The sequence below is a fragment of the Jatropha curcas genome, chromosome 11 (genome assembly GCF_041381405.1).
Source record: "Jatropha curcas cultivar XTBG-Jc1 chromosome 11, XTBG_Jcur_1.0, whole genome shotgun sequence".
Lineage (NCBI taxonomy): Eukaryota > Viridiplantae > Streptophyta > Magnoliopsida > Malpighiales > Euphorbiaceae > Jatropha > Jatropha curcas.
This window is the reverse complement of record NC_143161.1, coordinates 7,840,256-7,855,622: the sequence shown is the minus strand read 5'-3', so window position 1 is coordinate 7,855,622 and position 15,367 is coordinate 7,840,256. Positions and strand designations below refer to the sequence as shown.

Here is a 15,367-nt window from a genome sequence, read left to right as displayed (position 1 = left end):
ACTCAGGACCTATAGAGACTACTCCATTGAACGCTTTGATAGAAAGAACTTTTAGAGACAACAACTGCCCAAGTGGTGGTAAGAAGTGGCAATATTTATGTTAGCATAATATTTAATACCATAAATCCCATGTTAGCATAATCTTAGGCTTGACTCTAGGCTTGATACTTGGCTTGATTCTTGGCTTGATTCTTGGCTTGATTCTAGCATTGATTCTAGCCTTAATTCTAGGCTTAATTTTAGCATTGATTTTAGTTTTCTCTTTCTAGTTTTTTCATGTATAAATATGTGATTTCATTGTACAATTAGACACAACAAAAACATAAATTCTTTCTTTAATAACATGGTATCAGAGCCAAAGAAGGGCTGATTTCTGCTTCTGCACTTTCTGCATTCTTTGTATTTTTTGCATTTTCTGCACTTTCTGCTCCTGCACTTTCTGCTCCTGCACTTTCTGCTTCTGTATTTTCTGCATTTCCTGCACTTTCTGCTTCTGCACTTTCTGCATCTCTCAGTCAAATCTGAAACTCACGTCACCTATCAAGCTCCTTCTCTAATATATATAATTTTTTTTCTATTTCAACATTTGTGATTCCTTTTCTATTTGGCCTCCACTCCCAAATGGAGACATTTGAGATTGCAAAACCCATTGTAACCATTTTGAATGGCTCAAACTATAATTTGTGGGTCTAAGGAATGAAAAGTTTTTTGATTGGTCATAAGCTTTGGCGTATTGTTACTGGAGATATCATAAAGCCAACCAAACAGCAAGATGAAACTTAAGCCAAATTTGTTGATCGCCTTGAAGATTGGGATGGTAAAAATCATTAGATTATTACTTGGTTTCGTAATAATTCTGTTGCATCTATTCACATCCAATTTGCTAGTTATGACACTGCAAAAGAAATATGGGATTTCCTAGCCAATCGCTATCAAACTACTGGACTTGCTCATTATTTTCAATTGTGAACTACTCTTCATAATCTCAAACAAGAATATGGCCAATCTGTGAATGATTTCTTGCTCAAGTTCAACCGATTTGGAATCAAATATCTCAAGCAAAAATCAGTGAAGATCATCTTCATCTTATTCAAGTTCTCATGGCTCTTCGACCTGAATATGAAGTTGTCAGAGCCTCTCTACTACACCGACATCCTCTTCCTACATTGGATATGGCTATACAAGAAATCATTTTTGAGGAAACTGTGAACCCCTTCCCCAAAAGCACATATAGGCATGTGATGCATATGATGAATGAGAAGAAATGCACGTGAGTGTGTGAGTCGCCACCTTGTTTAATTATTTTAGGGTAAACTAGGAAAAAACCCTATGTGACTCCATTTTTAATTAACCTAGTTACTAGATTAATTATCCCAATGATTAAGGCACAGTCTGCGAACCCGAGGTGGATCCCGAGACTATGTCATGCTGATGAACTAACCGATGGATGAATGCTTTGCAAGGTGAATGATGGATTAATGAAATGTTTGAGTGATTTTGATGATTTCGACTTGCCACCCGGGGTGAAATCCCGAACGTGCCTACGTACTTCCGTTTGAATGGAAGATCAAAGTCAACGTAGTTCGATAGGCCTTCTTTGAAGGGCTTTGAATGGGTATGCTTTATGCATGAGTGTGTATGCTTTGTGCATGATTTTGTGTATGCTTTGTGCATGAGTGTGTATGCTTTGTGCATGAGTGTGTATGCTTTGTGCATGAGTGTGTATGCTTTGTGCATGAGTGTGTGTATGCTTTGTGCATTTTGTGTAGGCATTTTGCCAAAAATTGATTGATTTAGGCATTTGTGCCAAAATGGTTCATTTAAACGATTTGTCGCTTAAAAGATTGATTTTAAGGCATTTTGCCAAAAATGTCGATTTTAAGCGATTTGTCGCTAAAATGGTTGATTTTACGGTTTTAAACCGAAAATGATTGATTTTGAGGCATTTTGCCAAAAATGTCGATTTTAAGCGATTTGTCGCTAAAATGGTTGATTTTACGGTTTTAAACCGAAAATGATTGATTTTGAGGCATTTTGCCAAAAATGTCGATTTTAAGCGATTTGTCGCTAAAATGGTTGATTTTACGGTTTTAAACCGAAAATGATTGATTTTGAGGCATTTTGCCAAAAAAGTGCGATTTAGGCGATTGTCGCCAAAATGGTTGATTTTAAGGCCTTTGGCCAAAATGTGTTGTTTTAGGCAATTAGTTTGCCAAAAATGTGCGATTTAGGCTTTAATGCCACGATTATCAATTAATCGGGCGTTCGAGCTTAATCACAATTTATTGTCGAAACGTGATCGATTAAGGTTTTTTAGCCACAATTATTGATTAATTGGATTTAAGCCAGATTTATTCGAAATAAGGCAATTGAACCGTAGTTATTAATTAACTAGGCTCTTTTAGCCAATATTGTCGGATTTAAACTTTAATACCACGATTATTGATTAACCGGGCATTTAAGCTTAATCAAATTAATTAAGGCAGTTTATTTACCAAAAATAATGACGTGGATGCATTTATGCAATTGTAGAATTATTAAGAGTAGAAGAGAAATATGCATGAAGTGCTAAAATTAAATAGGCAGAGTTTTGTTTACATACCTGATTTAATCGACGACCGCTTCTTAACTCCAGATTAAGCTCCTCGCTTAGGAAATATTAATTAATTTTAATTTGTTTAATTTTAATGTTCAAATATCACAATAAAAATGCAATAAAAATTAAATTAAATGCAAAAAGCGGTAAAGAAAACGCAAGGAGCGTGAGAGGGAGAAGGATTCGTCCGTCAACACAGACAGGGGTGTCAAAAACAGCCTGAAAATGGTCTATTTATAGGCCATTTTCGGGTCCCGGGCGGTAGCTGCCGCCTGGCATGGCGGTAGCCACCGCTCAAAAATCTGGGCGGTAGCTGCCGCCAGGCTAGGCGGTACCTACCGCCCTGTCGGTGGGGCGACAGGCCTCGCCCGCGCAGGGCGAGAGGCCTCGCCCGCGCGCGGCGCGAGGGGCCTCGCCCGCGCGCGGCGCGAGGGGCCTCGCCCGCGCGGCGCGGGAGGCCTCGCCCGCGCGGGGCGAGAGGCCTCGCCCGCGCGCGGCGCGGGAGGCCTCGCCCGCGCTGGGCGCCAGGCCCCGCCCGCGCTGGGCGCCAGGCCCCACCCGCGCTTGGCGTGGGCTGGCGCCGCCGTGGCCGGTGTGGCCACCGTGCCTCGCTTCGGGAGCCTTTTTGGGAGTTTCAGACTTCCGAAGAATATTCCGGGACCTGTTCCGCGATCCTCGTAAAATTCCGGACGTTTCAAGTACCATATTGACATATTTCCGGTGAACTTCCGAAATGGCCTCCGGTCCGGCCGGACTGTTTGCAGTCCGGGAAAATTTGCAGTCCGGACTGTAGCAAATGCACTGTAGCACAATTAAATTTGCTGTAGCAAATTCATTGTAGCACAGTCAAATTTACTGTAGCAAAGTCAACCAACAGGCTTTTTGAGCCTCAAAATTTGAGTATTCACAGAAACTCGCCTTAATCTTGACAATACTCAGAATTCTCAAATAGCTCTTGCTACTACTCGTCCATCCTTTCAAAAATCTGGCAGCCACATCTGTAAGAATTGTAATAACATGGGTCATGTCTTTGCTAATTGTCCTACTGTTGAGTGCAGATATTGTCATGCTCTTGGTCATATTCTTGAAAATTGCCCAACTCATCCTCCACGACAAAAGAGTGGGGTCTCTAAATCCAAGAATTTTTCGAACCCCGTTTTTAAATCAGTCACTGCTGCTGCCACTGAATGTTCTCCTACTCTCACCATAGGAGATATTGAGGCACTACTCAAACAGGTTATATCTTCCAAGTCTCCTGCTGCCATGTCTATCACCTCGGGTAAATCTTGTTGGCTTTTTGATTCTGCATGTTGTAATCATATGACAACTGATATTAACCTTTTGTCTTCTACCCCACCTGTCTCTTTCTTGCCACCAATTCATACTGCTAATGGTAGTCAAATGAATATTACTCACACTGGTCATGCATCTGCCTCTAATCTTAGTCTTCCTGAAACCTACTATATTCCTAACTTGGCCCTTAATCTTATCTCTGTTGGTCAGTTATGTGAAGCAGGTCTAAATGTCAACTTTTCTCCTTTGGTTGTCAGGTTCAGGATCCACAAACGAGACAAATTCTAGGGAAGGGTCGCAGTGTGGGTCGATTATTTGAGCTTGAATCTCTTCATCTTCCCCAAAAAGTTCTTTCCGCTGCTACAACCACCAACTCTTCTATTCACCAATGGCATCTTCGTCTTGGTCATGCTTCAGCTAGAAAAATTCAGCCTTTAATTTCTCGTGGATTGTTAGGATCTACAAAGTTTGAATCATTTAACTGTTTACATTGTCAACTTGCAAAACAACCTGCCCTATCTTTTAATAATAGTGCTTCTATTTCACACTGTTCTTTTGACTTAATTCATTCTGACATTTGGGGGCCTGCCCCCATTTCTTCAGTAAATGGTTTTTTGTTATTTTGTGTTGTTTATTTATGATTATTCTCGTTTTACATGGATATTTTTTATAAAACATCGATCTGAATTACCACAAATTTACATTTCATTTGCTAATATGATTAAAACTCAATTTTCTTCTGTTATTAAAATTCTTCGAACAGATAATGCTATGGAATATCGGGTTCTACCTTACTACAATTCCTTAGTCAACAAGGCACTGTCGTTCAACGCTCATGTCCTTATACTTCCCAACAAAATGGACGCGCTGAACGAAAACACCGTTAGATTCTTGATTCTGTCCGTGCTCTTCTTCTTTCTGCCTCATGTCCAGAAAAATTTTGGGGAGAAGCGACTCTTACTGCTGTCTACAGTATAAATAGAGTTCCTTCATCAGCTCTCCAAAATTTATCACCCTTTGAAAAATTATTTGGTAAACCTCCTGACTATTTCGTCCTTAAACCTTTTGGATGTGCCTGTTTTGTCCTTTTACAACCCCATGAACGTACAAAATTGGAACCACGTGCACGGTTGTGTTGTTTTCTTGGGTTTGGGATAGAACACAAAGGGTATCGTTGTTGGGATCCTATTTCAAATAAATTGCGTATCTCTCGTCATGTTACCTTCTGGGAAAATACCATGTTTTCAACCCTTTCTAAATTTCATAAATCTGTTAATACTGATTCTATGTTTTTCACTGATCCCTCAATTGAATTGTTTCCACGTTCTGATATAAGTGACTCTGATACACTCAACATTCGACCCTCCCCACCTATTCCTATCGAATCTGCTTCAACTGCTGATCCTGAACCTACATCTATGCTTGCCCTTGACACCAATCTTCGTCGTTCTACCAGGGTAAGAGAAATTCCACATCACCTTAAAGATTTTCATTTTTATTATACTATTGCTACTCTTCATGAGCCTCGCTCTTATTGTGAGGCAAGTACTAACCCTCATTGGCAGCAAGCTATGACTCAAGAACTCCAAGCTTTAGAGAACACTCATACTTGAGACTTAGTTGATCTTCCTCCTGATAAGACACCTATTGGCTGCAAATGGATTTATAAAATTAAGACTCGTTCTGATGGGTCTATTGAGCGTTATAAAGCTCGTTTAGTAGCCAAAGGATATACTCAAGAATATGGTATAGACTACGAAGAAACATTTACTCCAGTGGCTCGATTAACATCTGTTCGTACTCTGTTAGCTATAGCTGCGGTTCGTCACTGGAAACTTTTCCAGATGGATGTCAAAAATGCTTTCCTTCATGCTGATTTATCCGAAGAGGTTTATATGCATCCTCCCCCTGGTTATGATTCTCATTCTAAATTTTGTAGGCTCCGACGAGCCTTGTATGGTTTAAAACAAGCTCCTAGGGCCTGGTTCACAAAATTTAGTTCCACTCTTGCTCAACTTGGTTTTGCCTCTAGTCCTTATGATTCTGCATTGTTCATTCGTCGAACTGACCATGGTATTGTTCTTCTTCTGCTTTATGTTGATGATATGATAATAACAGGTGATGATGCCTCTGGTATCTCAAAATTACAACGATATCTCAGTCACCATTTTGAAATGAAGGACCTTGGCTCTCTCAGCTATTTTCTAGGTCTAGAGGTTTCTCATAACGCCGACGGCTACTATCTTTCTCAAGCAAAATATGCATCTGATGTACTTTCTCGAGTTGGCATTACTGATAGTAAGACTGTATCAACTCCTTTGGAACTCAATTGCAAGCTTACTCCTCTCAATGGCACTCCTCTCAATGATCCTACTTTATATCGGCAACTTGTTGGTAGTCTTATTTATCTCACTGTGACTCGACCTGATCTCTTATATGCTGTTCATTTGGTTAGTCAATTCATGTCTGCCCCTCGTTCATCACATTTTTCTGCAGTTCTTCGAATTCTTTGATATATTAAAGGCACTCTCTTTCATGGTTTACATTTCTCTGCACACTCCTCTTTGGTGTTATCTGGGTATTCTGATGCTGACTGGGCTGGTGATCCCACAGATCGTCGTTCTACTACTGGTTTTTTTTTTTTTGGGAGATTCTCTTATCTCTTGGCGAAGCAAAAAGCAAACGGTTGTTGCTCGTTCTAGAACTGAATCTGAGTATCGTGCCATTGCTGATGCTACATCTGAACTACTTTGGTTACGATGGTTGTTATTTGATATGAATGTCACACAGTCTTCTGCTACTGTGTTACATTGTGATAATAGAAGTGCTATACAGATTGCTCACAATGACGTTTTTCATGAACACACAAAACACATTGAGATCGATTGCCATTTTGTTCGTCATCATGTTACTCAAGGCACTATTCTTCTGATCCCTATCTCCTCTGCTAATCAAAAGGCCGATATCTTCACTAAAACTCATCTTCCCGCTCGTTTTCAAGATTTACTAAGCAAACTCAAGCTGGCCTCCACTATACCATCTTGAGTTTGAGGGAGGGTGTTAGCATAATATTTAATACCATAAATCCCATGTTAGCATAATCTTAGGCTTGATACTTGGCTTGATTCTTGGCTTGATTCTAGCATTGATTCTAGCCTTAATTCTAGGCTTAATTTTAGCATTGATTTTAGTTTTCTCTTTCTAGTTTTTTCATGTATAAATATGTGATTTCATTGTACAATTAGACACAACAAAAACATAAATTCTTTCTTTAATAACAATTTACATCCACTCAGCTCCATGAATACCACATCTCCCTGAGAAATTTGATGTAGTATATGATGCTGTTGGTATGATTTTGTTCCTGGTTTTGAAATGGGTTCATTTCAAAATAATTGAAACTAATTTCTTGATTCATTTTTTTAACACATTGAGAATTTTAAATTGCATGAGATTATTAGGGTTTAATGACTAATTATTGTAAAAACGAAAACAGGAGAAGTTGAAAGGGCGGTGAAGGCGGTGGGAGAAGGTGGAAGTGTAGTGGAAATAGTATGTCCAATAAATCCTCCGCCTCCAGCATTTTTATTCAAAGTAACTTCAGATGGTTCATGCTGCAAAAATTGAACCCATATTTGGAGTCTGGAACGGTGAAACCAGTACTTGACCCGAAAGGTCCATTCCCATTTTCACAAGCTAAGGAAGCGTTTTCCCATCTTGAGACTCATATGGCTGTTGGAAAAGTTGTGGTTTATTTGGAAGAAGATGAAAACAAATTAATCAATTAAATCAGTATTTGGGTTTCTGCTTTATGTTTGGCAATGGTTAATTGGTCATATACCGATGTATTGTAGTGTATGACTTTGCAGTGAAGCCTATTGGCAGGGAATAATAAGTGGTTTTAATCCAAATTTTTATTCTGCGTCATAAAACCAAATTTTTATTTTGCGAATATCTCGTACTTTATCGTATAATTATAATATATATGATGGCCGTAGCATAAATAAAAGAATATAAAGCAGTTCTTTAATAAATAAAGTTAAAATAATAAAAAAAAATTGAAAGAACAAGTTAATTAGGTATGTTCTCAATAAATGAATTTTTTTTTTTTTATATAAGTTCATTATATCATTTTCATGTTACAGAAATTTTATTATATAAAGTTTATTGTTCCTAATGTGTCCATTCATCACAAAACCTTTATTATAACATGACCATTGTAAAACACAAAGTACAAACCTAAGAACTGCTTTACTTCATGGAATTGGATACACCACAACTTTTCCAATAGCCCTATTAGTCTGAAGATGGACAAAAGCGTCTTTAGCTTGTGAAAATGGGAATGGACCTTTAGGATCAAGTATTGGCTTCACTTTTCCAGACTCTAAATATGGTTTCAATTTTTCCAACATTGCCCCATCTGAACTTTCTCCAAAGAAAAAAGCTGGAGGAGAAGGATTTAATGGACCTGCTATTGCCACTACACTTCCTCCTCCTTTCACTGCCTTCACTGCCCTCTCAACTTCCCCTGTTTTCATTTTTACAGTACCATTAGTACTTCATTTTCCATGACAAAAAGCAATCAATAGCACAGATAAAAGCAGAAATGAAATCATACCAACTGTATCAAATACTACATCAAACTTCTCAGGGAGATGTTCATATTTTTCTTTAGTATAATCAATTGGCAAATCCACTCCCAAGCTTTTCAATAAATCCAATTTTCCAGTGCTAGCTGTGGCTGCTATTCTAGATGCTCCAAACACATTCTTTGCTACCTGTAATTGAAATATTACTGTTAAACCATTATAATTAACTAATGCTTTACATATAAAATATTTAGAACTCTAATTAAATACCTGAATTGCTAGGGTTCCAACTCCACCAGCACCTCCTAAAACAAGAATAGATTTACCACCAAGAAAACCAACTTTCTCAAGGCCTCCATAAGCGGTTTCAATGGCTAAAGGTAAGCTTGAAGCTTCAGCAAAATTCAGATTCTCAGGTTTAAAAGCCAGTAGCTTCTCTTCAACAGCAGTGTATTCTGCTACTGACCCAAATTGTTTTGGGTGGTTCACAGGATCCTCATTAATGTTTCCATATACTTCATCTCCTACCTTAAACTTTCTGACTTGATTTCCCACTTTCACCACCACACCAGCCACATCATACCCCGGAACAGTCTACAAAAGAACAACCAAATACTAAGGCATCATTTGGTTTTTGAAATCATATAGAACAAACCCTTTTTTTATCAGCAAAAACATAACAAACCCAGCTCTAAAAATCAAATTAAATAGCATAACTAATGCGCCAAATAGTTAATTTATAATAAATAAAAGGGTATTGAGTAATAAAAGAGTTCTTACAGGCAGAGGAGAGTCGGTGGCTTTGAACCAACCAGCAAATCTTTTAAAGTCAATTGGATTAAGTGCAGCGGCTACAACTTTGATCAACACCTGATCTTCTTTAATCTCAGGGACAGCAATATCTGTATCTAATTTTAAGATATCAGCAGCAGAATTCCCATACTCTCTATAAACCCACGCCTTCTGTTTAGTTGGAATTGGAGCAGCCATTGGAGCTACAGACAAATTAACTTCCTTTTTTTTTTTCTGACTCCAAAAAGAAGAAGAAGATTATTATAGTGAACGGAGTTGGTAGGTGTTTGTTACGTGAAATGTTTGTATCAAGACACACCGCAAGCTAGGTACATTTTCGCAGTGAATTGAGACGGGTCTGTTGCTTGGGTTAAAGTAAATTAATTAAAACCTCTAGGAACTTCCATGGATTCACTCACTCGTGACGTCAAAGTGTGGACTAAGGCTATGTTTGTAAGTAGGTTCTTTAATCACTCCACTTGTATATTTTCAATGTGGGATCGGATGTTTTATTTGAATCATTTTTTATTTTATGGTTAGGTGCTCTGTTGAATGCATTGGGTGCTTCCTTTTTCTTTTTCTTTTTTTGTCAAAGAATAGAGAGCAAAATCCCAAAGAAAACAAAACTAACACATCTTAGCACCCGCTACAGCATATTGGACATGCCTTTTAATTTGGTGTAATGTCCTTATTACAATTCTTTTCAGCCAGAGATTATGATTAAAATAAATAAATAAGTAGACACAATTATGTATTCAGTAGTTAAAAATTCATGGATTAAGTGGACACAATTATGCACAATACACGAATTTTTGCTTGAAGTTTAGACGTTAAATTATGTATTCAACCAATTTGTGAATATAATGAGTGAATTCATGCGATTGTATAAAAACTCAATTAATTAAAGAAATAAAATATAAAATATAAAATTTTAAATAAACTTCAATATCTTTCTTAGAAAAGAAATATGTGATTATTAACGAAATGCATTATTCAACAGATAATTATAAATTTTTATGTACGTAAAATTATTTTGGAATTGGATTCTCTTCTCTTTTTGCCCCATTGATAATTGTCTTTCATAACCTCTTTTGCATAAACATAAATAAGTGTAGTTGATTTGATGAGGATTCTCTATCATAAGTTACAGGTGGACATGAATTCATGAAAGACTATTTCTAATATATTATATATAAAAGAAATTATATATTACTCATTAAGGGTATCTAAATGAAAACCTATAAGATCTTTTTCTTTAATCACTAATTGAACATTACCAAAAGTAATCATATATATAAAAAAAAAAGAATTTTTTGGTTACTTGCAAATTTCTTTCATCACGTTCACACCTTCATTATCACATTTAAGCAAGTAATTGACCTCAGACAGCATCAACGGTTAAATTGAATCGATATGAAATATCTAGATAGTGAAATCTTTTATTAATTTAATGCTAAGTATTAAAAGAGAGATATGAAATATCTAAATTAAGTTGAATCGATACAACATTATGAGATTTGAAATTCAATTTACACTTGAGTTAATTTTGAAATTGAAATTTGGCTCAATTTAATATTCAAAGTACACCAAATTTGATTTGTCTTGATTCTATTAATGCTAAAAATTAAATATAAATATACTATTACAAGTAAATATATTTGCTAATTAATGCACTCAATTCAAACTTTAATAAATTTGAAAGCAAACTCGAATTAATATATTTATAAAAAATGATATTTTAACAGGTTTATGAATTTTAATTTCAGATACTATTATTTGTGATTTATTTTGATTTTTGAGAATAGAGTGAATAAGTAGGAAAAAAAAAAAAAAAGAATTTGCATTTCTATGTACAATCAAATTTTTGTACCTTTGATGAGTAAATTTATTAGTAAGATAAGATAATTAAAATTAGGCTTTCAATGAAAATGGAAAGATAATAAAAAAAATTAATGAAGAAAAGAATTTTTAATTAATATATAGTTGCAATAATTAAATAAAAAAAGAGTAGGATTTTTAATTAATATATAGGTGCATAATAAGAGTAGGATTTACTTATGGGATTCATTTTAATTAAGTTATTTTTACAAACGTTATTTCCTTTACATTGCAAATTATATTTTTTCACATAAATCTTAAACTTATTAAAGTTTATCTAATTATTCTATATATTCTTTTTTGTGTTTTTTAATATTTCCGATCGTTAAGTTACTATCACAAATGTTATAAATTTTTTAAATATATATGTTCCCATACGTTCTTCTTTTTCAACATAATAACATATATAAGTAACAATGTCAATAAATTACGCAAAAAAATAAATAAATAAAAACATATATAAGTAACATATAGTTGATTTTTTTTATACGTAGAATTATTTTTGCATTGATGATTCACCTTATTAACCTCTTCTGCCTAACGTAAAAACATATAGTTGATTTGATGAGGATTGAAAATCAGCTTTAAGGTCATTCATGCCGTTAAAATCATATATGTTAGCTAGTATCTACTCCATACAAAATGCTTCTTGTTTTTGACTACTAGACAACACCAGTAAGCAATTCTCCTTTTCTTTTCTAAAATTAAACTAGAAGCCTTAACATAAATTATATTACCTTTTTAATATATTGAAGTCTACTTAGATTCGTAGATCTTTTAATTTTAGAAAACTTAATTATTTAAATTATAAAATAAAAAAATATTAAATAAAATTAAATATTTTTCTTAAGTTAGAAATATATGATTGTTAATGAGAATTATTCAATAGACATATTATAAATTTTTATGTGTCGTACAATCATTTTGAAATTGAATTTTCTTCTCTTTTTGGCCCTTTGAAAATTGTCCTCAGTGACAGGGAACTATGGGCTCCCTGGAATTTTAAATAAAAGTTTTTAACGGTAAAAAATAAACACAATATCCATTGGTTTAGTGGTAGGAGTGCAATGTTAATTTTTTTTTTCTTTTTTTTTTTTATTTAGATAATATTTTTATTTTGATAGTTTTCCTTTCAACACACTATTGAGTTTTATAATTTTTCTTTTTAATAGATTAAATGTAAATTCTACTCTAAAGCTAAAATCTAAGTGATTTATTGACATATATATTATAGAATACATACTATTCTAAGATTAAAATCACTCCTCATAACTCATAAAGAATATTTTTTTAATGACAGAATATATTACTCATATTTCATTAATTTGATATTATTTTTATATTTTTGTCTAATATTTTCTTTGCTATTCGTTTTTATTACTTGCTTTTTTAAAACCTAAACGGTTTTTATTACATATATAAGAAATTATATATTACTCATTAAAGATATCTCTTACAAGGATCAAAATAAAAATTTATTAGGTCTTTCTCTTTAATCACAAACTGAAAATTACCAAAAGATAATCACATAAGAAAAGTAAGAATTTTTATTATTTGCATTTATTTATAAGGTTTACACTTTCATTATCCCGTCTTAGCAAGAAATTGACCTCAGACAGTGGGTGAGCCAAATAATGACTTTCCAAATTTATAAGCTTATCTTTCTATATCTAGCTAATAGAACAATAAAATTAATGTAATTGTCAGTTTATGTTTTCTATTTACTTGTTACAAAGAAATGAGAAGTTGAGGAGTCCAATCAAATTTAACTTTTTCAAAGAAAACATCTTTCAATCCCATCAAAATTAAAGGCCGAAATCTTTTATTAATTATTAATTTAATGATAAGTATTAAAAGAGAGATTTTAACTTGAATCGATCTAACGGTATGAGATTTGAAATTCCTAAATTAATAATTTTATTAATTATTAGAAGAGAGATTTTATTATTGATCTTTGGTTTAACCATTGACAGTTGTTTAATTCCCCCACCACTGAAGAACAACTAAGGTTGTTTTGTTAGCTGTTAAGGATTAAACAACTAAATGTAGCTATGGGCCAATCCAGGATGGGAATTAACTCGAGAAAAATCATCTCAGATTAGCTCCAAACTGGTAAGGCTATGTCAATTCCGATGCAATTTCAGTTCACTTATATATATATATATATAAATCAATGAAAGAGAATTGAGAAATGAAGGAGAAATTGGGCTTTGGCCCAATATTTGCTAGCAGGTTTAACATGATACTCGTTAGCCTAGCCCATCTAGGCCCACCTTAAAAAAATTGTCTAGGCTAAGGCTTACCTAGTGTATGTGTATCACTTTGTGATTGTCTTACTGAGCTTTCAATTTGTAAATAGGTTCTTTAATCACTCCGCTTGTATATTTTCAATGTGAGATCGGATGTTTTATTTGAATCATTTTTTATTTTATGGTTAGGTGCTCTGTTGAATGCATTTTAACTTTTAGCTATTGGGTTCTTCTTCTTCTTTTTTTTTTTTTTTGGGGTAAGGAATAGAGAGCAAAATCCCAAAGAAAACAAAACTAACACATCTTAGCACAGGCTACAGCATACTGGTCATGCCTTTTAATTTGGTGTTCCTGATTACAATTCTTTTAATTTGGTGGACACAATTATGTATTCGGGGGTTAAAGTTCAGGGATTAAGTAGACATAATTATGAGTCTGTTCGGCAATACTAGCTATTTTAGTAGCTGTTAGCCGTTTTAATAGTTTTTAATTGTTTTAGTAGTTGTTAACTGGTAGACGTTAGTGGCTAGCTGTTACTTGTTTAAATAGTGATTGAAAGCAAAAGTGTTTGATAAAACAGTTGTTTAATTGACAATAAATTTAAAATGACAAAAAAGAACATTTAAATATTCATCTAGAATTTTCAATTAAATTCATTATAAAAAAATAATTTCACTATACCTAAATTTTCAAAACTTAAGGGAGCAAAAATTGAAAAGTTTACTATTTTATGAATAAAATGGGAGATTGTTAATATTTTAGGGGATCAACATTTTAAATTTTTAATATTTGAGTTTAAATGCAGATATATAAATAATATTTTTTCTTTTACTGTCAAATATAAATGAGCCAAACATAAAGATAATATAAATCACATAATGTAATAACAGAAGGATTTTATATTAATTAAGGATAATGATAAGGATAAAAATAAGATTGTAACAAAAAATATAGTAAAAAAAGTGAAACGCTAAACATTAGATAAAATAACGTTTTAGAAAATACTCTATAAATCTCTGAAAGTTACTCTGTATATCAAGTTACCGAACACAATAATTTACAAAAATAGTGTTGTGAATAGTTTAAAACATTAAACGTTATTCTAAACACTACCGCTGAATACGCCCTATGTATAATGCAAGAAATTTTAGTTAAAGTTTAGGGGTTAAATTATGTAATTAACCAATTTATCGACACGATAAGTGAATTCATGCAATTATATAGAAACTTAATTAATTTAAAGTAAAATAAAAAAATGTAAATATTAAATAAACTTAAATATCTTTTGTAGCATAGAAATATGTAGTTATTGATGAAAAGCATCATTCAATAGACATACTATGAATTTTTATATATGTAAAATCATTTTGGAATTGATTCTCTTCTCTTCTTGGCTGATCGATGATTGTCTTTAAGAATCTCTTTTGCATCGAAATACTGTAGTTGATTTGATGAGAATTGAAAATCAGCTTCAAAGTAATTTATAACGTTAAAGTCATATGTTAACTAGTGTCTACCCCTTAGAAAATGCTTCTTGTTTTTCACTACTGGACAACACTGGTAAGCTACTATATGAGTTTATTGGACTCCACTCTCTTGTTTCTTTTCTAAAATTAAACATAATTCATATTACTTTTTTTTAATACACTGGAGTCTACTTAAATAGTAGATATTTTAATTTTAGAAAACTTATTATTTAAATTAAAAAATAAAATAAAAATGTAAAAATTAAATAAATTTAAATATATTTTTTAGAATAGAAATATGTGGTTATCGATGAGAAACATCATTCAACAAAAATACTATAGATTTTTACGTATGTAGAATCATTTTGGGATTGGATTCTCTTTTCTTTTTGGTCCATTAACGATTGTCCTTAATAACCTCTTTGGCAAAATATAATTAAAGACGAATAATTGATTTGATAGGATTGAAAATCAGCTTTTAAGGTAATTGATGCGATTAAAAGT

General features: G+C 33.5%; 2 protein-coding genes and 1 pseudogene across 2 annotated transcripts; 2 read left to right on the top strand and 1 right to left on the bottom strand.

Annotated features, from left to right (window-relative positions):
• Positions 1 to 7,817, top strand: part of LOC149492473 (2-methylene-furan-3-one reductase-like) — a 39,499-nt pseudogene extending 31,682 nt beyond the window's left edge.
• LOC149492474 (uncharacterized) lies at positions 1,101 to 4,208 on the top strand. Its single transcript, XM_089716758.1, has 3 exons — positions 1,101 to 1,198; positions 3,505 to 3,875; positions 4,147 to 4,208. The coding sequence occupies exons 1-3, from the start codon at positions 1,101 to 1,103 to the stop codon at positions 4,206 to 4,208; spliced, it is 531 nt and encodes a 176-aa protein (XP_089572884.1).
• Positions 7,818 to 7,964: 147 nt separating the features above from the next.
• On the bottom strand, positions 7,965 to 9,657 carry LOC149492472 (NADPH-dependent alkenal/one oxidoreductase, chloroplastic-like). Its single transcript, XM_089716702.1, has 4 exons — positions 9,259 to 9,657; positions 8,749 to 9,072; positions 8,508 to 8,667; positions 7,965 to 8,417 (listed from the first exon to the last, which is right to left on the bottom strand). Exons 1-4 carry the CDS (start codon positions 9,466 to 9,468, stop codon positions 8,146 to 8,148), a joined length of 966 nt encoding a protein of 321 aa, XP_089572828.1. The 5' UTR covers positions 9,469 to 9,657; the 3' UTR covers positions 7,965 to 8,145.
• Positions 9,658 to 15,367: the final 5,710 nt, after the last annotated feature.

Bases quoted from the DNA above. Each gene is read 5' to 3' on its own strand.
- LOC149492474 (XM_089716758.1), top strand. From the start codon at position 1,101: ATGGCTCTTCGACCTGAATATGAAGTTGTCAGAGCCTCTCTACTACAC. The intron at 1,199-3,504 runs GGAAACTGTGAA...TTGAGTATTCAC, and splicing joins ATACAAGAAATCATTTTTGA to AGAAACTCGCCTTAATCTTG. The intron at 3,876-4,146 runs GTAAATCTTGTT...TTTGGTTGTCAG, and splicing joins TGCCATGTCTATCACCTCGG to GTTCAGGATCCACAAACGAG.
- LOC149492472 (XM_089716702.1), bottom strand. From the start codon at position 9,468: ATGGCTGCTCCAATTCCAACTAAACAGAAGGCGTGGGTTTATAGAGAG. The intron at 8,668-8,748 runs GTATTTAATTAG...TTTCAATTACAG, and splicing joins TTGGAACCCTAGCAATTCAG to GTAGCAAAGAATGTGTTTGG. The intron at 8,418-8,507 runs GTATGATTTCAT...AAATGAAAACAG, and splicing joins TGTAGTATTTGATACAGTTG to GGGAAGTTGAGAGGGCAGTG.